This window comes from Scylla paramamosain, chromosome 30, assembly GCF_035594125.1.
Source record: "Scylla paramamosain isolate STU-SP2022 chromosome 30, ASM3559412v1, whole genome shotgun sequence".
NCBI classification, from domain to species: domain Eukaryota; kingdom Metazoa; phylum Arthropoda; class Malacostraca; order Decapoda; family Portunidae; genus Scylla; species Scylla paramamosain.
This window is the reverse complement of record NC_087180.1, coordinates 14,274,115-14,301,050: the sequence shown is the minus strand read 5'-3', so window position 1 is coordinate 14,301,050 and position 26,936 is coordinate 14,274,115. Positions and strand designations below refer to the sequence as shown.

General features: G+C 41.4%; 1 protein-coding gene across 2 annotated transcripts in view; it reads right to left on the bottom strand.

Annotated features, from left to right (window-relative positions):
* LOC135115881 (neo-calmodulin-like) overlaps positions 1-26,936 on the bottom strand; it is a 114,609-nt gene that overhangs the window by 66,722 nt on the left and 20,951 nt on the right. Inside the window, exons 1-2 of one of the 2 annotated variants that reach the window (XM_064032974.1) lie at positions 13,511-13,776; positions 1,127-2,205 (exon numbers count right to left, since the gene is read on the bottom strand). The exons of the other annotated variant lie outside the window; for it this stretch is intronic. Coding sequence (XP_063889044.1) covers positions 1,127-1,216 — 90 coding nt within the window. The 5' untranslated portion in view covers positions 1,217-2,205; positions 13,511-13,776. Of the gene's footprint in view, positions 1-1,126; positions 2,206-13,510; positions 13,777-26,936 lie in introns of those variants that run through there. 2 annotated transcript variants of the gene reach the window in all.

Below are 26,936 nucleotides of genomic sequence, written 5' to 3'. Positions count from 1 at the left end.
GTGACGAGACTACGACACAACACAAGACCCTCCACCCCTCTGTTCCTCATCCTCCTCTTCCTCCTCCTCCTCCTCCTCCACTCCTCTCCCTCCGGATTTATCCCTCTTCCCCGCCCTCCCCTCCCTCCCTTCTCGCCTGGACTCTCCTTTTGTCTAACTCTGCTTTCTGTGCCTCTTCTTTTTTTTTTTTTCTCTTCCTTATGTGTGTGTGTCACTTCTTTATTCTTCTCTTTTCTTTGTTTTCTTTGTGTCTCAGTTTTCATATTTTGGATCCTTTGTATCGTCTTTGTTTCTGTTTACACATGTGGTGTCCTAAGAGATTTGTTGAAAAAAAGTGTCAAAATTATTACACTATGAAATAAAGTATTGTAATTTAAATGCCAAACTCATTACATTATTTAGGCAAAGGTGACCTGACTTAACCTGACCTGGACAACTCGCATTTAGGTGGGAAGAAATAAAAAAAAAAAAAAAAATTCAAGTAGGTTAGAATGTGCCACGAAGGAAAACAATGGAGGGTGAGAGAAAAGCGAAGTAACTCGTAAAAGTCTTCCTTAGTAGTTCCTCGAATGCATACTTAACTCGGCAAATACGTGTTCTGCTTACTTTGCAGGTGAAGCGAGGTAAGCGAGAGGCCGGCTTTAAATCGCTGCTCTAATGCCCTATACCGCTGACCCCTCGCCTGTAATGATGATGGTGGTGATGATAACTGTGATCATAGCTGTTGTAGAGGTAGTGGTGGTGGTGGTGGCGGTGATAGTGGGACAGTGGATGTGGTAACAGTAGTAGTCGTAAGAATAACTACTAGTAAATAGCAATAAATTTTTTCCTATTGTTACTATTGTTACCATTACCACTTCTCTTCCTCCTACTACTACTACTATTATTCCTACTACTATTACTACTAATACTGCCAGTCCTGCCTCCCTTACCACCACCACCACACCACAAAAACATTAATAAACGCAAAGCCCACCATTCCACTGACCCACAAACACAAAAAATCACGCCAAGAGAAGGCAAGAAAAACGCCTTGCTTCACAGACTTCCCCAAACAAAATTGTGTGATAGCACATCTCTGCTTTTTCGTGACCTACTCCTCCCCTCTCTTGAGACAGCCACTTACTTCTCTCTCGGCCTTGAGTGCCTCTCGGCGTCGCTGCATCTCCGAGCGAGCCCGAGAGTGTCGCATGAAGGTTCCCAGAACGCCTGCCATCTTGCCTCTGTCGGGATGTTGATGCTTACGGTGATACCGGTGAGTTCTTGTCAAGTTAACGGGTTCACTAAATCAGAGTTGCGTACGCCACTTCAAGCCGCGAAGCCACAAAATGAGAAAATATGGTGATGCATTACTTCTTAACTTCATCAGTCTGTTACGGTGACGTGTGACGGAGAAATGTGCGGCGTGAAGTGAAAGGTGTCGTGCGAAGCTTAAAATTCATGGGTTGTTTTACTCGCGGCAAAACCTTTTCTTGTCTATATTGTTTCTTTCTTTCGTTAATAAGTTGTTCGCTTCCCAGTGACGACAAAGACTGCGTTACAATACTTGTTCTAGTTCATGGTCCTGCTACGGATTGTTTTGTTTGTTTTTTTTTTGTTTTGTTTTTTCATCGCAAGTTAATTAATTCTTCACTTAGATATTTCTTTTTTTATCACTTCAGATTCTTTTCTCTCCAGTTTGTTGTCTTTGATATGTTTTTTTTTTCTTTTTCTTTCTTATTGTTCTAGTTTTTTCGGTTTGTTTTTCGAAATGTAGTTTTGTCTATGTATGATTGTCTTTATGAGTCTGTCTGCATGTCTGAATGTTTATGTCTCTGTACGCCCGTCTGTCTATGTCCTTTCCTGTTCTCTCTCTCTCTCTCTCTCTCTCTCTCTCTCTCTCTCTCTCTCTCTCTCTCTCTCTCTCTCTCTCTCTCTCTCTCTCTCTCTCTCTCTCTCTCTCTAGGGAGTCACTGAGTGGCCAAGGCAGTTACTTAAAGCAGTGTGTGCACCATTACCGTGTGCGTGCCCTGCCAAGTGGGTCTGTGTGTGTACCAAACATCAATAACAACACGCACACACAGGCACGCACGCACGCACGCACATGCAACAGACACCCTTGTACTAGAAGTGTTGTACTCGTCACCGTCGTCACAGCGTCACGTCCTGGTACAGAGGCACTTGGTTATTGCTATGAGCTAGTGATAACAAGAGTGTGTTTCGATCCTGCAAAGTGAAGGGAGGAGAGAAACGTGAATTAAACTCCCTCGCTCGTGTCCTTTACCTGTGATCAGTCTATATGTCTTTTTCCTACAAATTCTGAACTACTAATATTTTTTTTTTCAACTTGACATTATTTATTTTCTATTAGTAATAATTTATATTTTTCTTATGAATTTCTAATGAGGTACTTGTTGCTTATATATATTTTTGACCTGCCTGACTTTCTAACTACTTATCAATTATGTATTTTTGGATCTACCATTATTTACGTTTTAATTACTAATCCATTACGGAAATTTCGCATGAAGTACTTGTCATATTTCTCTCTAATTTTTTCTTGCATTTAGCATTGTCTATTTTTTTTTTTTTCGTATCTGTAATAATTTTTTTTTTTCTTGTGTGTGAATTTTGCGTGAACTAATAATCATATTTTTAACTTGCTGGACCTAACTCTGTCTGTTATTCGTAATGTTATGAACAGAGCAATGTGATTTAATCTGTAACGTAAAGGAAAGGGGCTCTACTATGGCTCAGGTGTGGCCTTCCGGTGTCCAGATTGCGCAGGTGAGTGAGTTCCAACATGATGTTCTTTATGTGTTAGGACTGCAAGGATTAGATTAAAAGATGGTCTGCAAAACTGAATATATAAGAGATTGAGCAAGCTGATTAACTATGAAATGACTGAAAATAATGATAATGATGAAGATGATAATAATTAGAAGAAAATTAATAATAATAATAATAATAATAGAGCGCTGTAATATAGTTTTTTTCCTTTGCTAATGCCCATGATTCAGTGATGATGATGATGAAAAAACGATGATGATAATGATGATGATGATGATGCAACTAATGACAATGATAACAATGATACTCTATGGTCTACGTAATTTGCAACGCATATGAAACTGCATTCAATTTGCAAGGAAACGGTGTTTATATATTTTTTTTCAGTGCAAATAAACACTAATTGTGAACATTATACCAATATCGCCAACGTGCAGCACGCGCGCGCGCGCGCGCGCACACACACACACACACACACACACACACACACACACACACACACACACACACACACACACACACACACACACACACACAGGTCTGTACTATATTTCAGTACATGATTTAATTAACAAAAACTGTGCAAAAAAAAATCACAATTAACTGACATGACCTAAAAGGTTTCCACTGCCTGACACTCACACAGACACAATTGGCACACATGCATACAGATACAGGAAAAATGATACACACATATCTACGTACATACATACTGTACCTACATACATGAAAACCTATATACACACATACATGAATCCGAATACATACATGAATAAATAAACGTACAGAAGGAAAACTGACAAAAGGAGGAATAGACAGGTGAACAAGTAGACAGGTAAGCAAACATACATACATACATGCACATATACATTCATACATACATAAACAACCAGCCAAACACATCGATAAACAGATGGCCAAACAATCATACAGACATACAGACATACAAAAACTGAAAGGACACCAACAGACGATAAGAAAGTTACATAAGAGAAGAAAAAATCAAATCAACAATAAGATCTTTCAAAAATTCAAATTATAATATGAAAAAAATAAGTTTCTTCTCAATACTTTTAGAAAGTTTTAAGGATTTATACGAGTCTTACAAACACTTCACACCTAGAGTGCAAACAAACGCATATAAAACCAACCAAAACACCCCCTTATACAAAACACACAGTACCCCTTCCAATAACTTAACTTTGGTCATTGTCAACCAGAACGAGGTACAAAATAAAACACATAAAATCCACATAAAACAAGCCAACAGGTGCGTCAAAGAAAAATTACAAAAAAAGTAAAGCTCAAAGGGAAAAAAATGCACATGCAAACACAGGACACGAAAAAGCCCAAGTGATTCGTATCGTGAAAGTAAATAAATGAAAAGTAAAACAAACACGCCATATGTAACAATAAAGGAGAGAGAGAGAGAGAGAGAGAGAGAGAGAGAGAGAGAGAGAGAGAGAGAGAGAGAGAGAGAGAGAGAGAGAGAGAGAGAGAGACCTAATAGGCACACACATACGAACAGATGGGCGAGAGGGGAAAAGAGGGGAAAAGGGAATAGAGGACAAAATAACCACATAAAAATGCACAAATTTCAACAGGAATCAAAGGATTTTTCCCGCTCTGAATTTTTAGCTTGGCTGGACACTATGAAGAGGATTGGAAGGAGGGAAGAGGAGGGGAGAGGCGCAGGAAAAAAGAGGAGGAAAACGGGTGGGAAGAGAGGAGAAGAGGAAAGAGGAAAAGGCGAGAAAGATATAGTGACAGGAGCAAAAATCTTTGTACTTGTTTACTTTCATTATTCATACAAACATAGACACACACACACACACACACACACACACACACACACACACACACACACACACACACATATCACGCGGTTATACACATAGCCACTTTTAAAATGCTCATGTATACATATGTACACACACAACCATATTCAGACCCCCCCAACACACACACACACACACACACACACACACAGACACATTCAAACCATAAAGGAAAATGATGCTGACAGGAAAGAGAGAGAGAGAGAGAGAGAGAGAGAGAGAGAGAGAGAGAGAGAGAGAGAGAGAGAGAGAGAGAGAGAGAGAGAGAGAGAGAGAGAGAGAGAGAGAGAGAGAGAGAGAGAGAGAGAATATGAGCTCTGACAAAGCAGACACAGTAACATAGACAATCAGACAAAGCGACACGCAAGACAAAGAGCGCCAGGGAAGCAGACAGGCAGGCAGGTAATGGGGACGAAAGAAGAGGAAGCGCGCCTCATACCCCAAGGCTGTACAAAACATGAGGCTAAGTGCTTCTCATCCTTAACAACACGAACGTTTATGAGTGTAAATATCTCCCCACCAGAAGAAGGAAGACCAAAAGAGACTGAGAGAAATAAAAGATGGAGCGTGATTCTGACTTTTATAAATTCACGATGGAAGAGTTGGAGATGTAATTGTTCTTCTAGTGTTACAGTTTGTTGATATTGAGGCATTTGTTGTTATTAAGGTTCAAGTAAGTTACCGATGTTGCAGCTACTTTTTCTTTATTCTTAGGGTCATGATTTAGCGAACTGGCAATAATGGGAATGCTCTGGTAATGTGCTTCCATTGTAGTCACTGTAATCACTGTTGTTGTTGTTTTGTCTTGAGGTATTTCTACAACAGTTATATTTTGGTAACTTATCATTCTTATTCCTAGATAATACTGCTAACTCGTTCGCTTTCACTTCATTTTACATTTTATTCTTGTAGTAATCATTAACTGCGATCTTTTTAGTGATAATCAATATTCTCATCTTTGAATCACAGAGACTTACACGTGTATTCCTGATGTCTTCCTACAGCTTCCCTTAGTTTCTTTTGTGTTCTTATTCAGATCTAATAATTTTGGTACAGCGATTGGCACTTCACTCACAATTAATAGTTCGAGTCCCCAGTCAGATGATAATATCGGACTCACGGTTCAAGTATACAGTTAGATCATAATGGCCCATTCGCACGGTGTGTAGCCTCTGTTTGCCAAGCTGGGAGTGGGTGCAGGTCAAGGAGTTGTGTGTGTGTGTGTGTGTGTGTGTGTGTGTGTGTGTGTGTGTGTGTGTGTGTGTGTGTGTGTGTGTGTGTGAGAGAGAGAGAGAGAGAGAGAGAGAGAGAGAGAGAGAGAGAGAGAGAGAGAGAGAGAGAGAGAGAGAGAGAGAGATTACAATAACAAACTTAAATAACCTTGTACGTTACATGAAAAAAAAAGCTCAATAAATGTTATATATTGTATTGGTATCGTTACCATTGCTGCTATTATTATTATTATTATTATTATTATTATTATTATTATTATTATTATTATTATCATTATCATTATTATTATTTATTTATTTTTTTCTTAATATGCATCATTACCATCATTACCATTATGATCTTATCACTATTACTATCATCACGACATACAAGTAATTTTTTCAGCTTTTACTACAATTACTAACAATACCATTATGAAAATTATCATCAAAATTAAGAGCCTTGTAATTCACGTTTTTTGTTGAGCGCCTTTTTTTTTTTTTTTTTTTACTTTTATGATTATTACTATCAATACATTATGAAATTTTTTATTAAGACCTATATATTTCACGTGTTTTCTTTTCTAATTTTAGTTTCCCACGTACATACTTTTTCGTTCACAAATTCTCCCTGCCTTGATGTTCACAGCTGCTGATTTCATTCAGTTCATTCTAATATTTACTTTTGTGTTCTTCAAAGAGAAGCGGGCGACACTTTTTCTTTCTTCTTTTATAAATTCCATTTTTTAAATCCTTTTTACAACCTGCATTCATTTTTTTTCTAATCTTTTTTTATATTTTAGTTCATATTAATATTTTTAGTGATATCTTTGCGTCCCTTTAGTGCGCTGTGCGTCAAAGAAATTTACGAGGTCTTTTTATTTCTCTATGTGATCACTGAGATTATATTTACCCTTCGCCCTTTTCATATATTTTATTTACTGCAAAACTCTTTCATCTCTCTCTCTCTCTCTCTCTCTCTCTCTCTCTCTCTCTCTCTCTCTCTCTCTCTCTCTCTCTCTCTCTCTCTCTCTTAGTCAGCAAGGAAGCGGAGCAGTTATCTCTTTATCTCTCTCCCCTACCTCCCTCTCCTACTTCTTACCCCTTGATTCCTTCCTCTCTCCCTCGTCCCTCCCTCTCCCTCTGCCTCCCAGCTTAACATCTCCCTCGGCTCACGTAAGCTCCTTGTCCTTGTCCAATACAGCGCGTGTCTATGTCACATCACAGTAACATTCATCTTATTACATGGATAAGGAGAAAAGCCGATGTTAGGTTGACCGGTCATTTATGAGGAGAGGCAAGGAAGGGGATTGGGGAATGTGATTGTAATAGTTGTTGTTGTTGTTGTTGTTGTTGTTGTTGTTGTTAATATTATTGTTCTCTTAATTTTCTTTTTAGTTGTTAAGGTTTTGAAGCAATCTCGTTTACATTTATCCTTCTTATTTTTTTTTTTCATTTCTAAAGCTTTGTGGTCTATAATCTCTCTCTCTCTCTCTCTCTCTCTCTCTCTCTCTCTCTCTCTCTCTCTCTCTCTCTCTCTCTCTCTCTCACCCTTACATTCCCTCCAAAAACAAAAGGAATGAAACTTTTTGAAAATCCATAAATTTGGATTAATATTTTTATGATGCAGTAGAAAAATAATTCTCTCTCTCTCTCTCTCTCTCTCTCTCTCTCTCTCTCTCTCTCTCTCTCTCTCTCTCTCTCTCTCTCTAGCGGGTGAAGGGCGCGGCGGCAAAGTGTTCCAAAGACTCTAAGAAACTAGTTAATGTCTTTTCTTAACACTTATTGATGAAGACACGGGGAGACTAGGGACACGACTGGCATCTTTAATTAACACAGAAATAGCCAGAGAGAGAGAGAGAGAGAGAGAGAGAGAGAGAGAGAGAGAGAGAGAGAGAGAGAGAGAGAGAGAGAGAGAGAGAGAGAGATTCTAGACCGTAAGGCTACATTACAGAGCGAGAGAGAAAAAGCGACAAGGCATGAAAATGGTAGGCCAGAGAGAGAGAGAGAGAGAGAGAGAGAGAGAGAGAGAGAGAGAGAGAGAGAGAGAGAGAGAGAGAGAGAGAGAGAGAGAGAATAATAATAAAATTTACATCACGTAGCCATTTCATATACACGATAAAACCTCCCAGACCTTAATTCGAATGGAAACAATGAAAATAAAATACCGTCCAGGGACAATTATTAATAAAACAAAGCCAATCAGGTCATACATATGTCCTTTGCTTGTCACTTTCTCTCTCTCTCTCTCTCTCTCTCTCTCTCTCTCTCTCTCTCTCTCTCTCTCTCTCTCTCTCTCTCTCTCTCTTTGATGCACAAATTCCCGGAAGCCTTAGTGTGGGTGTGCGCGGGAGGGCAAGAGGAAGGGTGAGGGAGAGTGGGAGAGTGTAAGAGTTTCGATTTGAACTCTTGAGGACAAAAGAGGAACCTTGCAGCCTCCTCTTGAAGTGTGCGAGATGTTTGCAGCGATATTCTACTATTTTTTTGCTGTTTCTCTCTCTCTCTCTCTCTCTCTCTCTCTCTCTCTCTCTCTCTCTCTCTCTCTCTCTCTCTCTCTCTCTCTATTTTTATAGTATTCGATTATTTCGTTATGCATGATCACACTTTATGAGAGAGAGAGAGAGAGAGAGAGAGAGAGAGAGAGAGAGAGAGAGAGAGAGAGAGAGAGAGAGAGAGAGAGAGAGAGAGAGAGAGAGAATGTTGTGCAAACAAGAAGAAAAATATGGCGAGAGGCGAGAGGCGAGAGAGAGAGAGAGAGAGAGAGAGAGAGAGAGAGAGAGAGAGAGAGAGAGAGAGAGAGAGAGAAAGCGAGAAAGAGAGAGAGGACAGGCTGGTCGGGTGATGCTTGGGCCGGACAGAAGTTATCGGATGGAAAACAAAATATCACAAAAAGCTGGCGTAGTGTAACAGAAGCCGATATATGTTACATTCCGCTGCCCCCTTCCCCGCTGAGCTGTGAGATGAATAAAACTACCATGGGAGGGAGTGGGCGGAGTGGGAGTGGTAGGCAGGTATTGTGGAGGAGTTGGGTGGAAGAGTTACATGGGAGTTTGATAAGTGGTGGGAGGGAGTGTGATGGGGAAATGTGCAAGGGTTTCTGTGAGAGGAAACTGAGAGTGAGAGAGATGAACTGCCTTACACAAAACTGAATTAGAGTGGTTTTGAGGGAGTGTGTGGGGAGGGGGAGTGGCAGGAGGGAACATGGAGGGAAGTGTGAGAATGTTTCTGTGAGAGTGAAGTGAGAAATAAAAACTCTTCCACAAAACTAAATTAGAGTAGTTTGGAGGGAGAGCCTAGAGGGGAGTGAAGGGAGGGAGTGATAGGAAGGAATATGAAGGGAAGTGTGAGAGTGTTTCTGTGAGAGTAAAATGAATGAGGAGAAAAAAAAAAAAAATCGGCCCAAAACTACATTAGAGTGAAAGGTTTGGAGGGAAGGAGTGAAAGAACTGAACAGCAGGAGGGAGAGTGTGTAAGAGTGTTTCAGTGAGTGGGAGAAAAAAATGTCCCCATGGATATCACTTAATTTTCAGAACAGGTAATTAAGCTGATCGAAATTAACGAAGAGCGTGTAACGATGGAAAAATTATACGTATTTCAAAGTCATTTACTCGAGATATTTTTTTCTCTCTTCCCTGTCTTCGTTTTTTTCTTCCCCTTCTCTTATCTGCGTCGTAAAATTGGTCCACAGAATCTTAATTAAAGTCTCGTCTTATTAGAAAAAAAACTATTCTCCCATTGAAATTTCTTAATATATGTAACCAATCATTACAATGCCCAGAGATGGTAAGAAATGCCTCATACTAATTAGATGGAACATTGTGTGCGAGGAAGCAAACATTGAAACGCCTAAACAAAACAAAGAAAAACCTGAACATTGTTTTAATTAAGGAAAACAAAGGTGGTAGGTGTAGTATAGGAATAAAAGGAAGGAAAAAATATACCAGAAGGGAAAAAAAGGAAACAGTGTTCTAATTAGTATGTGGGAAGAGGGAAAGAGGAAAGGAACAAGAAAAAAAAAGTACTATATTCAAAGCCAAAATTAGAAGAGGAAGAAGAAGGAAGGACAAAGATATAAGAGTAAATAGACGAAAAATGCTACACAATCTGAATGAATGAATATGGAAAAAGGAGGATAAGAAATGGGGCAGTTAAATAAATGCTCCATACGAATAAGAACCCAACTGCCTAACAGGGCAATAAAAAAAAAAAAAAACATACACACATCAACTTGATAAGAAAATAAGAGAAAGAGGAAGGATGAATGGATGAAGAGACGAATCTATATGAAAAAAAAAGAAACACGATTTATTCGAAGAAAATTTAATTTGAAGGAAGGGAGGAAAGGAAAGATAAACAAACAAGAAAGCACGTAATAATTCTACATATGTGAAGTACGGGGAAGGGAAGGGAAGGGAAGGGAAGGGAAGGGAAGGGAAGGGAAGAAGGAATGAGGGAACGATGGAAGGACGGAAAAAAAGTAAGTAATTAAGGCAGGAAAGAAGAAAAGAAGGAAGGAAAGAAAGAAAGGAAGGAAGGAAGCAAGGAAGGAAATAAAAAAAAGCGGAACGGAAAAAAAAAACAAAAGGAAGGAGGGAAGGAAGGAAGTAAGAAAAAAAGGAAGGAAGGAAGGAAGGAAGGAAGGAAGGAAAGAAGGAAGGAAAGGAAGGAAAGTAAGAAAGATAGAAAGAAAGGAAGGAAGGAAAATAAGAAAGAAAAAGAAAGAAAGAAAAGAAGGAAAGAAGGAAGGAAGGAAGGAGGAGGTATAAAAAAAGACGATGTAAAACAAAGAATACTTAAACATAATCTTAAATTTAATTAACTCAATTTTTATTCCACCAATACGCTAACTTTTTGCTTGATAAGGAGAAAATAAACAGCACATCGGCAATCTTATCAGTGAATAATCACGCTGAAAGAAGAGAGAGACACGAAGGAAAACAAACTTCAAAGTGAACACGCACCCACTCACAATAAAAAAGTAGAAAATACGGTACTCGGGAAAAATACGCGACAAAAAAAAAAAAAAAAAAACAGAAAAAATTATGACATACAAAACATAAAAAAAAAAAGGATAAAGTATGATGGCAGGAAAAGGAATGGAAAAGAAAAACCTTATAACACACTCCCATCATAAAAAAAAGAAAACAGGAAAAGAAAAAAACAAAAAACAAAGGAAAAATAAAAAAAAAAGAAAAACCTCACATAGCATCCTTTACAAAAATACATGGTGATGGGAAAGCAAAAGAAAAAAAATCTCATAAGACGCCTTACAAAAAAAAAAAGAAAAAAGAAAAAAAGAAAAGAGAAAAATAGAAGAAAAAAAAAAGAATTAAAAAATCAGCATTATCTCTGCAGCAATAATGAGTCTCGGCCGCTAAATAGAGACCAGGCTAATGGACATGACCTCTAATGGCACCACGTTAGCGGGACTCCCATCACCCCGCGCCTCGCCATGCTTCCCCCCTACCCCCCCCAACGGCAACCAGGGAAGCGTAATTTTGGGGCGCTGCCATGAATTAGTAAGCGGGAAGAAAAAGTCATAACAGGTGAAACCCAGGTTGGAACGCGGCGCGGAGAGAGAGAGAGAGAGAGAGAGAGAGAGAGAGAGAGAGAGAGAGAGAGAGAGAGAGAGAGAGAGAGAGAGAGAGAGAGAGAGAGAGAGAGAGAGAGAGAGAGAGAGATCACGTACTTTAGGGATTTATAAAGACAAAGGGGAGAGAAGGATTAGTTAGTCTCTTTCTTTTTCTCTCAATCTCTTTTTATTGCCTTTTTGTCTCCTTAAACACAGATTTAAGAATATGTGTCCTGGGTATTAAGAGAGAGAGAGAGAGAGAGAGAGAGAGAGAGAGAGAGAGAGAGAGAGAGAGAGAGAGAGAGAGAGAGAGAGAGAGAGAGAGAGAGAGAGAGAGAGAGAGAGAGAGAGAGAGATGCGACATAGAGAAGAGGATATTTCGCGGTAAAGACGAGAAGGAGTAAAAGAATGAATTACAGAAGAAAGAAAGGCTAGATCCTGGAACAAAGAGATAGAAAGACAAACAAATATTACTCAGTAGAGACACGGTGTAAATAATGGATAGGGGAGACAAAAACAAACTAGGACATCAAGCAGGAGAAACAGTCAGTGGTAGAGAAATCAGAGGATGGTACGGAAAGTTACATAAAGTTACGAGAAAATAAAACAAAGCTGATAAAAGAGAAAAAAAGGAAGAGGGAACAGTCACTGGTAGAGATTGGGGATATGGTACAGAAAGGTAAGTAAAGTTGAGAGAAATGCGATAAAATCAATAAAAGGAAAACTGATACAAGGAGAAAAATGAAGAGGAAGCAAAAAGTGACCATGCACAAAGACGGTTGGCGGCACAGAACATGTAAAAAGGTAAAAATCTGACGGTAAAAATCACGCCTCCGGTACACAGAGAGGAAGAGGAAGAGTACACGACACAACAGGCACAAAACAGCAGCGTATAGAAAATGTGACTGCAGGTGGAAGGCGAGAGTTTATAAAGAGGAGGGTTTGGTGAGGGAGCACAGGACAGAGGGGACGGTGAGCAGCATCCAGCAACTAGAGGAAAGACGAGCAGTGAGCAATAGCGGGATGGGAAGGCACGTGAGGACAACACAAGGACAGGTGAGGCGTGGGAACGTGAGATGAAAGTGAGAGTGAAGGATGTCGGTAAGCGTGAGAGAGACTGATTGTGAGACCTTGCCATAAGAGATGAGACGGTGGATATGATGATGGTGAGATGGTGAACGTAGTGGTGGATCTTGGTAAAACAATAACATAATGGTGGGCGTGTATGGAACATGAAGCAATGAGTTTGTGACTAAAGGAAATCGGTGAAAACTCAAATACGTGACAGACATACGAGTAACAGAAGGTAAGGAACTATAAACACTAAGTAAAAAAAAAAACAGAAAAAAAAGTGATTAAATGAACAGCGATCCTTACCACACACACACACACACACACACACGTGGTTCTCAAGGTAGTAGATGAATCGCGCACACAAACATGTATCAGAAAGAAAAATCCAATAGAATATTACTCATCCTAATTCTATCGTTTCTCAATGAGATATGGCTTTGAGGTTACTTATCCCTTTTCAGTATAGATAAAATGTACTGCATCTCACTTCTAGATCTATATATATAAATAAATGAGCAATGCATGAAGAATGAATGGATATGAAAAAAAAAAAAGTAAACAGAGGAATCACGTGAGGCTGAGGATTGCGTCCGTCACGAGTCAGGTGATCAGCAGGTGGGGGAGACCGCCAGTCTACTCGTACCTGTGATCACGTTTTCGAAATCTTTACTTCTGCCACCCCGCGAGGCCCGCCACTCTGGTCCTCAGCTATTATTAGCTTTCTCGGACACTGACATTTCGTACAGGCAACCCAAGACGTTCGCTGCTGCACTCTAGCTGCACGTGGCATGCGACGCGGCGCCAACACCTCAAGTACCACGCGGCACCACAACACTCCAGAGGCGGCACCACACCACAGCCACAGTCACTGCCGCACCTCAGGCCACACAACGGCGCCAAACGCTACACGGGCCCCGCTACTTGCCCACGTGATCACCAGGGATTCTCGCAGGACACCAGGACACCTTTGAGAGGACACTGCCGGGGTGTTCTAGTCAGAGTAGATGTTATCACGTCTACACGGCGGCGAGGGGCGTGGGAATTACGGCAGGCGTGTGGAGTCCACGTGAGGCCGCGGGAGGAGCCGCCACCGCCAGTGTGTGTGCTCGCGTCGCTACGGGCAAGTGGAATGAGAGGCCAACACACTCCTCCTCCCGCCCGCACTCCCTCCTTCAGCCCCCCGCCTCCCGCCCGCATGCCGCTACCCTGCCATGCGCTTCCTAAATCACCACCACCACCACCTCCTCTTCTTCCTCCACCTCCACCTCTTCCTCCTCCATTCCGCCTTCCCATTCTCCATTCCATCCAGTAAATACCACGGTCCCCTCTACTAAATATCAAGGCTACAGATATTTTTGGTAGGTAGTATTTCACTTCCCTACTCACTGATGCGGCCAAATGTTTCTTTTTCACAGCTTCCTTTCTCTTCTCAGTCCCTCTCTCTCTCTCTCTCTTTCTCGGGTCATGGGTTTTAATTACTGGCCACCTGTCACACCTGGGACACACCTAATATCTCCCTGCCAAGAGTACCTGTCAATTAAGCATTATGATCAGCTGTTTGGTTTACCTGCTCGATTGCAAGGCGGAATATTCCACCTGTTATTAGAATTGTGTAGAATATATAGCCAGGTATTCAATTTCGTAAGTGAGTGGAGCTTTATTTGCGAATTCATTGCTTGCTCTTCCATATTTCACTCCCTTCTATTTCTCTACCATTCGTCCTCGTCCAGTTGTTGCGCTAAAAAGTCAGTCAATAAATTAATCGTCCCCCTCCTTCTCCTCTTCCTCATACTCCTCATCTTCCCTCACCTTCCTGTTTTTGCTTACTTCCTCTTTAACTTTCTCCTCCTCCACCTCCTCTTCGTTCTTTCTGGTTGCATCATTCTCTTTTACTTTCCTCTCTACCTCTTCGTTCTTCTTCCTACCCCCAACCTTTACCCCCCTTACCTTCTCCTCGTCCTTCCCAACCTCTTCCTTCTTTTCCTTCCCAATTCATTTCCCCTCTTCCTCTAACTTCCTCTTCCTTCGTTTTCTTCCTTTTCGTCCTTCATGACCTCCTCCTCCCTTCCTCCACTTCCTTCTCCTCCCACGTGTTCCTCATCCTCCCCTCCTCCTCCTAACTAATCACACCATCATGAGGGAGGACAAACAGGAGTGTACTCAAAGATAAGGTCGAGTCTGCTTCATAACCTGAAAACGGGGCACACGAGACAGGGACACACTCAGACTCTCTCTCTCTCTCTCTCTCTCTCTCTCTCTCTCTCTCTCTCTCTCTCTCTCTCTCTCTCTCTCTCTCTCTCTCTCTCCTCCTGGTTCAGATTTAATCACCTTAAGCCCTACCTGACCTTTAAATGCCAATCCCGAAACGGTCAATAAGGGGGTCAGCGTGTGCTCAATATTGTCTCCAAACACTCGTCCCTTTCTTCATCCTCTCATTCGGTTTCTCTCCCTCTTCCTTCCTTCCTTAGTTCTGCCCATTTTTCCTCTTTCGTTTTAATTATATATCTTCCGTTTTTTTTTTTTCTCTCTCTCTCTGCGTGCTTTCTTTCCTTCCTTCCTTCCTTCCTTCCTTCCTCTCCTACTTCTCATTTATTGAATCCTTGTGTTTGTTCTTTGTTCTCTTGCTCCTTCTTCTCCTCCTCCTCCTCCTCCTCCTCTTCGTGCTGCTGCTCTTCTTCTTCCTCTTCTTCAGCTATTGTTCTTGTTATTCTTTTACTTCCTTCTTTGTAGGAATAGTAGTAATAATTATTCTTGTTGTTGTTGTTGTTGTTGTTGTTGTTGTTGTTGATAGTGGTGGTGCTGTTGCCCTTCTTCTTCCCCTCCCTTTTTTTTATTTATTTATTTATTTTTTTTAAATTCTTGCTTCTCCTCCTCCTCCCTCTCTTCCTCCTCCAGACACACAGGCACGAGCAGAGGAGGACCTTGAGTGGATGTGTTATATACGTAGTTCCTTTGGTCCTTTTCTTCTTAAACAGTCGTAAATCTACTGAACTTTTTTTTTTTCATGCTGAAGGGGAAGAAGTGAACGTTTCCCCTTTTTTTTTGGGGGGGGCGGGAGGAAAGTATTGCAAAATTGAAACCTGAGGGGATTTTTTGGTGGGAGAGAGTGAGGGGAGTGGGAATGCCTGAGTGCGATGGGGATGCTGGTGAGAGGGGAGAGAGAGAGAGAGAGAGAGCGAGAGAGAGAGGGAAGGGAGAGGGAACCTGAATGAGAGGGTGAGGTGAGAGGGGTGAATGAGGAATGAGGGGATTGAGGTTGAAGGTGAGGGAAGATAAGAGAGAGAGAGAGAGAGAGAGAGAGAGAGAGAGAGAGAGAGAGAGAGAGAGAGAGAGAGAGAGAGAGAGAGAGAGAGAGAGAGAGAGAGAGAGGGGAGAGAGAGGGAGAGGATGCGGAGTGAGTGTGTGGACGCAGAGGAAATGAAGGTGGAAGTTACAGATCATGATTATAGGAAGGCACGGGAAGGGAGCGTGACGATGTTAGGAGGAGGAGGAGGAAGAGGAGGAGGAGGAGGAGGAGGAGGAGGAGGAGGAGGAGGAGGAGGAGGAAATCAAAGGGAAAAGGAGTTTGAGACAGGGAATTGAAGAGGAGGAAGAAGAGGGAAAGGGGGAAAACGACGACGACGACGACGAGGAGGAGGAGGAGGAGGATGAGGAGGAGGAGGAGGAGGAGGAAAGGAAGAGAAATGGAGTATGTGACAGGCAACAAGGAAGTGAAAAAAATGGAAAAAGACAACAGATAGGATAAAATGAGATAAAAAAAAGTTGAAAGGGAGAAATCTGATAGAAAAAGAGGGAGAAGTAGGAAAGGAAGAAGACCAGAAAGAAAAAAAAAACTGGAGAGAGAGAGAGAGAGAGAGAGAGAGAGAGAGAGAGAGAGAGAGAGAGAGAGAGAGAGAGAGAGAGAGAGAGAGAGAGAGAGAGAGGACGGAGACCAATGCAAGTCCCGCCAAACAATATTGACAGTCCCTGACACATGGCGGATCACCAGGCGCTGTCCAGAGGTTGTATGAATATGGATATACACCTATATATTCACCTGACAACCTCACACACACACACACACCACACACACACACACACACACACACACACACACACACACACACCACGAGGCAACCGTTCCTCTGCTCCTCATCAAACTCAAGGCGGCACGAAGCGTCAGGTCGCGGCCGTAAAGCAGACTTACTAAGTGCGTCTTGCAGCCTCGTCCCTCACGCCGCCAAAGTTACGGCGACGCGGGTCAACACGAGGCAGCGGCGGCGGCGGGGGAAGGTTCTGATGGGGAGGAGATACTGGGGAGGAGACGTTGGAAAGACGCTGATAAGGATGAGATGTTGCTGATGAGAGGAACTGAGAGCGTGGTAGTGGGAAGGAGGTGCTGAGAAGAGACATTTTATGGGGATGCTCGTGGAGAGATGCTGGGGAGATATCAGAGAGATGCTGGGAGATGCTATCGAGAGGTACTGAAGAGAACAAGATGATGATGGGGAGAAGCTGGGGAAGAAAACAAAGGGCTATGGGCGAGGAAATGTCTGGAAGGGAGGTGCTGAGGGGAACAAGGCAGGGCTGGGGAAAAGGAGGGAGTGACATAAGGAGGTGCTGGGGGGAAGACGAAAGGTAACAGTAAAGAAGTGCTTGGGAAAAGAAAGTACTAGAGAAATGATGCCAGGAAATGCTAAGGAGACGTCTGAAGGCTTGATGGAATAAACAAGGCGAGGGAGGCGATGCTGGGGAGTAAGTGGTGATGGGGTGTAGGTGGCGCTGGAGAAGGCCTGATAGACAAGTGGGGTGAAGGTAAAGGTCACTGGCGCTTCCTTGTTCCTCTCCGCTGCCTTGTGGGTTACTGGTAAAGGTGAGGGACGCGCGCCGCCTGCCTGCTTGCCTCCGCTCTTAGTTACATGTTGGCATTACGGAGCGTGAAGGTTGTGAAGGACGAACACTGCTTCACACTTGACTTAATCCTCGAATATCTATCATGTGCCAAAGTACTGATTAGAGGAATATGGATACAGTTAAGAAAACGCAAACCTACACAGTATATCCCTGAAGAATGAGTTGAAATCTGCACAAAACTTTTCGCCAGCAGAGTCGTCAGTTTTGTTCTATTAGGTTAAGTTAGGAAAACCACAAATACCTAAACAGTATAACCCTGAAGAATGAGGTTAACTTTTAAGATCTGGGCATAATATTCTTTGGCAGCAGCGCCGTCAGTTAATCACCTCGCCTCGCCACTCAATCACTGCTACCCTCTGGCACTTGGCACTGTATGCTGGCCTGGTTCTGGCAAATGTATGGCCAAGTAATGCAAGACCTCGACGGGGATGTATCTTCGTTATTCTTCATGGACAGAATTGAAGAGAGAGAAAAAAAAAAACTGTTGCCGAGAGAGAGAGAGAGAGAGAGAGAGAGAGAGAGAGAGAGAGAGAGAGAGAGAGAGAGAGAGAGAGAGAGAGAGAGAGAGAGAGAGAGAGAGAGAGAGAGAGAGAGAGAGAGAGAGAGAGAGAGAGAGAATGACAGTCAGACTTGCAGAAAGACAAAAGACAAATAAAAGCCAGACAAAGAGCTCTCTCTCTCATCACTCCTGCAGCATTGTTAAGAGCGTACTGTGAGCCAGGGAGAGTGAGAGAGTGAGAGAGAAAGACGTCTACAAGACAAGAGACAGAGAAAGGAAGAAGGGAACGAGTAAAAGAGGAGGGAAAGAGGAAAGGAAAGAAAAAAGGGAAAAAGGACCACGTTTCCTTGTTTTAATTTCTGAAAATACTCGTAAAAATCACTGAACTGGGATGCCGCCACACACACACACACACACACACACACACACACACACACACACACACACACACACACACAGAGCCTAAAGGACCAGCGGCCCTCCCCGTGAAGGCTCCCCTGAGATCCCTGATTTGTGGCACAGAGACCTAATTTGAGGCTCAGTTTCCTTTAGTTATTCGTCCCTCTCCAAAAAAAGAAAAAAAGGAAAATGAAATCCCATGGGCGCCTCTTTCCTCCGTCAGCGTTTTGTGGGCCAAGTCATCCCGCAGCCAAGGAAGAAGCAGAAGGAGGAGGAGGAGGAGGAGGAGGAGGGGGAGGAGGAGGAGGAGGAGGAGGAGGAGGAGGAGGAGGAGGAGGAGGAGGAGGAAGGTAAAAGAAGGGTACGGTAGATGATAAAGATTGGCATTAAGTTATTGTTGGTGATGTCTTTTTTGTATTTTAGAAGACCCAGTAGTAGTAGTAGTAGTAGTAGTAGTAGTAGTAGTAGTAGTAGTAGTAGTGGTAGTAGTAGTAGTAGTAGTAGTAGTAGTAGTAGTAGTAGTAGTACTAGTAGTAGAAGGAGGAGGAGGAGGAGGAGGAGGAGGACCGGAAAGCATGACCCCGAAAAATAATTAAAAAAAAAAGTGGGATTGTTGTTTATTATGATGAGAGGAGGAGGAGGAGGAGGAGGAGGAGGAGGAGGAGGAGGAGGCGGCTGAATTCATGGAGGCCAGCGTCGCGTCCCCTGAAGGGTGGCAGGCCGCCGGGGAAGTGACGCCCTTTGTGAGTGTGTCTCGGCGCCGCTGGGAACGCTCGTCTTTGTGTGGCGTCATGACAGCCCCACACACCCCACGCCCCTGGCATTCCCCCACATTGCCTGCACACCCGCGCATGTCTCCCGTACACCCTGCCACGCCTGCCACACTAACACGCTAACAGACTGCTTCGAAACTCCCTATTAACTTCTTTATAACCACCTTCAGGTACTCACTAAGGCAGATAAAAGGTGAATAAAGACATACCTTTACCGTGTAGAAGACCCAGCATTGAAGTAGCCTTAACAAATAAATAATAAACTCTAGCCAAGTTACAGTTATTTAGTGACGCTACAGAAACAGAAAAGGAAGCAAGAAAAAGAATAAGTGGCCAAACTGTGGAACAAAGGACAACAAATCTTGAACATATCAGCGAAAAGAGAAAGGGGAGCCGTTACAAAGACAGATTCTCGCCTACTACTACTACTACTACTACTACTACCAGTACTACTACCATTACTAGTACTATCACCTGTGTGTTCCTAACTTAATAATTATACAGTGCAAAGAAGAATAGATAACACGTTCGCTTCAGTCTTCTCCTGCCCGATAAAGAGACAGATAAAGGAATTCCAAATATCCTGAAAAAAAGATACATCACGATCTTCCATTACAATTATCACCTATGTGTTTCTAATTTAACATACAGAGCAAAGAGGAATCGGTAAACTAAGCACGTCCGCTTCGATCTCCAGGCCGATAAACAAAGGTGTCCTAGTGATCTTGAATCGTACATAGGAAGCTTCCTCGTGGGCTGAATGCCAGATAACAAGAAAAGAAAAGAAAAGAAGAAAAAAAGACGAAAAAAAAAAGAACCCAGCACTCTTTATCCGGCCTGGTGGATCATTCAAACCATCTTAAGGAAGGGTAAGAAAAGGTACGAACGAGGCGATAAATCGAGTACCCTGACGCACTGCCCCGCACTGTGTTAAGTGTATTGAGTTTTAATGATCTCTAGACATCCTCCCAATTTCCTTTGTAATGTATCTGGAAGCGGCATTACGAGTGGACATTTGTTTTCATTCATTTTGGCGATGTCTGCTGGACTCCTTAAAATATAGAGAAAAATATATATAAAAAATAAGTAAACTGACAGATAAATTAATAAATAAATAAAGAAAAAAATGAAATAGTTTAAGGACAATTTCCTCAATTTTCAACCCTTTGTTCTACTTACAGCCTTATAAAACATGACAACTAGCAGAATACCAAATCAGACGTAAGACTGAGAAAAAAGGACTAAATATATAAAAAGTATGGAGGAGAAGGTAACGAGACCCTTGCTTGTGTGTTGTGTTTTGTTATATGTTGTGTTATTCCCCATGCCCGCCCCGCCTCCTGGATTAATAGAGCCTCGACAAGCCTCTGTGACTACTATTTGCTTCTCTCACAAAGCGTTGAGTGAAAAGAAAGGTGTGTTTGAGGGAAGTCTCTCTCTCTCTCTCTCTCTCTCTCTCTCTCTCTCTCTCTCTCTCTCTCTCTCTCTCTCTCTCTCTCTCTCTACCCTACGGAAATGTAAATAACTCTCCAAAGAAACAATAATCCTTCTACTGATTGCAACACTCCCATAGAAACCAGGTTATTACTCTCTCTCTCTCTCTCTCTCTCTCTCTCTGAATTAATATGCACCTGTCCTTTAAACTAGGGAATATTTGTTTGTGACATTTAAAGCGAGTTCAGTGATTGGTGAGATGCCCTAGATAACGATGAGATAAGGTCGTGTTTATAACTACACACACACACATACACACACACACACACACACACACACACACACACACACACACACACACACACACACACACACACACACAGAATCGTGACCCCAGAAAATAACGCCCTTCTCTAATATTTTTCCTCTCATTATCTTCACGTACTTGCTTACCTCGCCTTCTTACAATGTAATTACACTATACGGTCACGCAAAACGTACACACGTACATTATCCTCACGAAAGTACACATCCAGACCATTAAACATTCACACACACGCACACACACACACATGAAAGGAAAACATACATACTTGGAACTTATTATCCTATATGTATTGTTTGCACACACACACACACACACACACACACCAGTTATACATCTTAAAATATCTGTAATACACATCCACTCCACTATCATTCGCTTAACATACACAAACCTATGCATACATTCATTATAAAACACGTACACAAAAAGAGAGATACAGATGAACACAACTTCCCTTAAATGCCCCCCAAAATAACACCAATTCCTTTACAACATATACCTAACTTAATCTAACCTAACCTAACCAATCTAACCTAACCTAATGTAACCTAAACTAACTTAACGTAACTTAACCTAACCTAACCTAACGTATCTAACCTAACCTTACGTAACCTAATCTAACCTAACCTAACCTAATGTAACCTAAACTAACCTAACGTAACCTAACCTTACCTAACAACCTAACCTCACACACAATGATTTAACCACACTATACCTCAACACTCGCGTGACACTCTCCGCCATAACCTCTCCATCTCTGTCAGTGAGGTGGTCAATTTAAGGTCAGAATGGGAACGGGGTCAGGTCAACGCTCCCTTGTACCCCATCCACTACAAAGAACACTAGAGGTCGTTAACCCTTTCACTGCTATAGTCTTTTGTTAGCATTCAGAGCAGTGGTGGAAATAATAAATGTTTGCGTTGACATATCGAGGAGTGAAAATATGTACTTCTGCCCTTTCTACGCTCCAGGATTATTTAAGACTGTAGGAAAATGATAAATCTCTAAAGAGTTTTAAGTGAGTAGGGAAAATATAATAATCGTCCATCAGTGAAGAATGGAATAGACTGTTTAAGAGGTTGTAGTTAAAATAATGTCTTGGATGTTCTCAGTACGGAAAAGAGATAAAAAAGAAAAATAAATAAAAAAAGGGATCCATCGGCGAAGAGTAGAACAGACTCAGTAACCAGGTTGTTAGTGCTGAGTTAATAGGGACCCTTGAGATATTTTTTTTTCATATGGTGGGTTCAAGCAGGTATGTTTTATATAAGGGCTATTATTCAAGAGATTGCTGTAAAAAAATAATAAAAGAATAAACGTAAGAAGTGTACGTGATGAAAAAAAAAGAAAAAAGAAAAGAAAACTCCATTATTAATACAAAAGTGAAGAAATTAGTTCACATAGAGGCAGTGACTGGAATAGACTCAGTAATCACGTTGTTAGTGCTGAGTCAATACAGAGGTTTGGACAATAAAATAAATGTATTGATGCAGTGAATACATGCACGTATGTTTTATATAGGGACTGCCACGTGTAGGCCTAAGGACTCTTACAACTTTACTTATTTTTCCACACTCCTACGTTTTCGTGACAGAGTAAAGGCGCTGCAACAGGTCAAGTCCTACGCTGAGGTAATTAAGCTAAGGAATGTAGCAGTAATGACCGGGTTTCGTGAGAGAGCCCCGTGAGGTTAATGAGGGCCAGGTGTAGCGTGTCTCGGCAAGTCTCAGGTGTTGCGTCATACAGAGGTGATGGGGGTGATAAAGTAGGTAATGATGACGGTTAATGACTCAGAGTTATGTAGAGAATCTTCCATTTTGTGTGTTATCTTCAGGTAATGATGATGATGGAGATAGTGGTAGTTATATGAAAATCTGCAGTTTCTTATGCCTTGTGTCTTCCTTTTTTTTATCTGCTTGTCTGTCTGTCTGTCTGTCTGCTTGCTTATCTGTATGTATATCTATCTATCTCTCTACTGGTTTGTGTACTTTACTATCTGTCCTATTTTCCTGCGCTAGTAGTAGTAGTAATAGTAGTAGTAGTAGTAGTAGCAACAGTAAAAAATAATAACAATAACAATACAAATAAAAGTTTAATACCTAGTAGTAGTAGTAGTAATATAAAATAATAACAATAACAATAGAAATAAAGATATAACACCATCACAAAAAGAGGAAATGCATCCCCCATGATTAGTGAGCACAATTTACCATGAAAAAATTGCTCCAGAATAATTACACTTGTCATAATTGCTTCCCGATAAAAGAGAGAGAGAGAGAGCGCAAAAAAAAAAAAAAAAAAGAATCATTCGACAATATTTATTAATTTTCTAACCTATCATAATTGTTTGTCCATTCTCGCACCGCCAATTTGCGAGTTACGTACACCGGGCGTTTTTTTTTTTTTTTTTCGTATTATTGTTGTCAGTTCTTGATTCTTGTAGTTCTTGTGCTAGGTTTAATGTATAGTTTGTATCATTTATCATTATTATTTTTTTTTATTTGTATCTGTGTATTTTTTTTTTTTTTTAGAATGTCAATTAAACCTCCCCACCTCCCGTTCACAATAAATATTTACTTCTTCCTTTCACAATCATCGCTATGCCATTTAATTGACAAGCGGTTAATTCAAAATCAACGTTCCCCCAATCCATTCACAATCGGTGTTTTCCCCTTTAATTCACAATGTTTCCCCTTTCTTTCATAAAAAAAGTTCTTTCCCTTTCCTTTCATAATCAGTGTTTTTCCCTTCCATTCACAATCAGTGCTTCTCTCAAATCACAACCAATTCTTTCCTCTTCAATTCATAATCATTACTTTCCCTTCTATTCATAATCAGTATTTTCCCTTCCTCTTATAACCAATATTTTACTCTCTTACTTACAACTAATCATTTTTCCTTCCATTCAAAGTGCTTTCCCATTTTCCATTCACAATATTCTATCAACAACAATCCCTGCAAATCCCTACAATTCTACTCTGCTTTCTCAGGCAATGAATTTAATAACAGTTTCCCTTCCGCCAGACGAAACATGACCTTCCTCCTTGACAGTCACAGGGACACTGAATAACACAAACACGCGACTCTCCTTTTAAGAAGCTACAAGGGGGGAACTTTATAGACGGTTTATCATCAGCAGTAAGATTTTAACTGCTAGAGAAATGTGTGGGAAAAATGTAATATAAGTTGACCTTCACAAATGACCTTTCACGTATCCGTTGCAATGTTGCCAACACCACGATAAATATTACGATGGATTAAGATGAATGATGTGGATGTCGGTTTTTTTTTTTTTTCTGTGAGGAGGAGGAGGAGGGGGAGGAGGAGGAGGAGGAGGAGGAAGATATGAAGAGATAAATCATTCTTTTGACACTCTTCTTACGACGAACCAAACGTGTGTGCCAGGTTTGTTGATCATGCAGGTGAGCCTTTCGCTATTATTATTATTATTATTATTATTATTATTATTATTATTATTATTATTATTATTATTACTATTATTATTATCATCATTAACATCATTCCCGTTACCGAAAATGTTACAATAACTACACTGTACATTTCAAAAGACATACAGATACACTTTGCGCATTTCTTCCTTAACTCTCTCTCTCTCATCACGTACTCCGGCTCAGTGGTGTAATGGCTCGCGTGCTCGGGTCTGGAGAGAGCACGAGAGTTCGAAACCCCGGAAGGACAGAGATAATATAGGTCTGTATCTTTCGTCTCTTAATCTGTAACCTTTGTTCATGTAAGACATAACAGGTAATGGACGTAAGATAATCAACTTAGGTCTATAATTTTTCGTCTCAATCTGTAGGCTTCGTTCATGTAAGAGAAGATAGATAATGGATAAGACAATGAGTTGAGTGTATGGCCAGTATTCGAAAACGCTTTGCTCTCTAACTACCACTATTTTCAAAGGCCACAAAGTTGATTAATCAGGTTCTCAACAGCATGTCTCCGGTTCATGATGTAGAAATGTTCTTACTCTCACTAACACCATAAAAACCATCCTTAAAAACGCGTGCAGCTTCAATCAAAGCCTTTTCAAATAGAGTGATGTGACGCAACACTATTTCAAATTATGGTTATTTATACGAAACCTGTCAATACCAAGCCAGCCTGAGGTTACTGTATTGAGAGTAGGTTTCTCTCTCTCTCTCTCTCTCTCTCTCTCTCTCTCTCTCTCCTCTCTCTCTCTCTCTCTCTCTCCTCTCTCTCTCTCTCTCTCTCTCTCTCTCACGATAGGGTAACCAGAAGCAATTTTCTCAATGTTGCTCATTACATCGATTACCGTGTTAAGGGAGGCAGGGTGGGGGAGAGAGAGAGAGAGAGAGAGGGATGGAGGGAAGGAGGAGAGGGAAGAGGAAAAGGCGCGCCCTTCATGTTACTGGGACAATGCAAATGAAGGGCCACAGGGGACTACACCACGGCCCCAAGGGTACAGAGGCAAGGGTTACCTGTGTGACTCACCTGTGATTCATTACAACTCACGCTAACTGGTATGATGCTACTACTACTACTACTACTACTACTACTACTACTACTACTACTACTACTACTACTACTACTATTACTACGTGTTGCCCCTTGCCAGAACCCTCATACAAATAAAAAAAAACCTATGAAAATAAAAAAAAAATATATCTACCAGTCAGTCTACGAGTCTACCAACTAACCCTTCCAAAAGGTGAGCCAAGAAGAAGAACGAATCGTAAATCAATGAATGCAACAAAACACATAACTATCCTAAAAATAAATAAATAAATAAATACACACACATACATTAAACATAACGAAACAATGGTCTTCCTTTACCTGCACAGCCCTTCAAGGTCCCGCCAGACTACGTACCTGGAAAGGAAACATAAAGGTAATTAACAACCAGGTGCATCTCACAGGTGGGTTTAGTTACGAGGGGAGTAATTGTGAGTTAGTGGGTTGGTAATGATGAGGGTGATGATGAGGGAGGAACGCGTAATAACTTGAGGAGGAGGAGGAGGAGGAGGAGGAGGAGGGAGGAGGAGGAGGAGGAGGAGGAGGAGGAGGAGGAGGAGGAGGAGGAAGGTAATGATGAAGTAGTAAAAAGTAGAAAAACAAAGAGTAAAGGAAAAGAAAGGAGAAGCAGAACAGAAATAACATGAGAAGACAAGACCAACAACGGGAAAAAAAAAATAAATAAAAAAAACGAAACAAACAAGATAGGCACAGATACATACACACATACAATGATACATACAAAGAAGGACAGACAGAGGAAAACAACCCTTCTGCAGTAGACACATAAACAGATACAGATACCAGCCATTTCCAGAGTCATTCTTTTCAGTTCCTTAGCTAACCAACAAAACCACTTCAGCCGTAATCAGGTTCCACATTTACTTTTGGACTGGAAAGGTAACCAATCTTTTCGTAAGCTATTCAGTCCAAACACTCTCGAACAAACAGAAGCGTTTCGTTTGGGTAGTGTAAGACTGTGGATCTGGCTCATAGTGTAGAGATATAGGGAGACAAGGAGGCGGAAACAAGGAAGTATTGAGGAGATGACTCGTAGTGGATAATTAGAATATACGAGTAGACGGGACAACAAAGAAACACAGCGTCCCATCTTCCTCATAGTGAATATCGTGTTTACTTCAACAGGTGAAAGGATCCAGGCCCCTATTTCCTCCATAGTCTGTCTTAATTAGAGAGAACAAAGGTGTGTGTGTGTGTGTGTGTGGTGTGTGTGTGTGTGTGTGTGTGTGTGTGTGTGTGTGTGTGTGTGTGTGTGTGTGTGTGTGTGTGTGTGTGTGAGTGTGTGTGTGTGTGTTATGGCTGCTATCGTTCTCATTAAATGGTCATGTTAGAAGAAGAAGAAGAAGAAGAAGAAGAAGAAGAAGAAAAAGAAGAAGAAGAAGGAGAAGCAGAAGAAGAAGAAGAAGAAGAAGAAGGAGAAGCAGAAGAAGAAGAAAGAACAAGAAAGAACAAGAACAAGAAGAACAAGAACAAGAACACCAACAATAACAATATCAACAACAACAATAACTAAGTTTCTATCACCACCACTAACATCATAACCACCACAACCACCACCACCACCATCACCTCCACCACCACGACCACCTTCACTACTACTACTACAACAACTACTACTACTACAA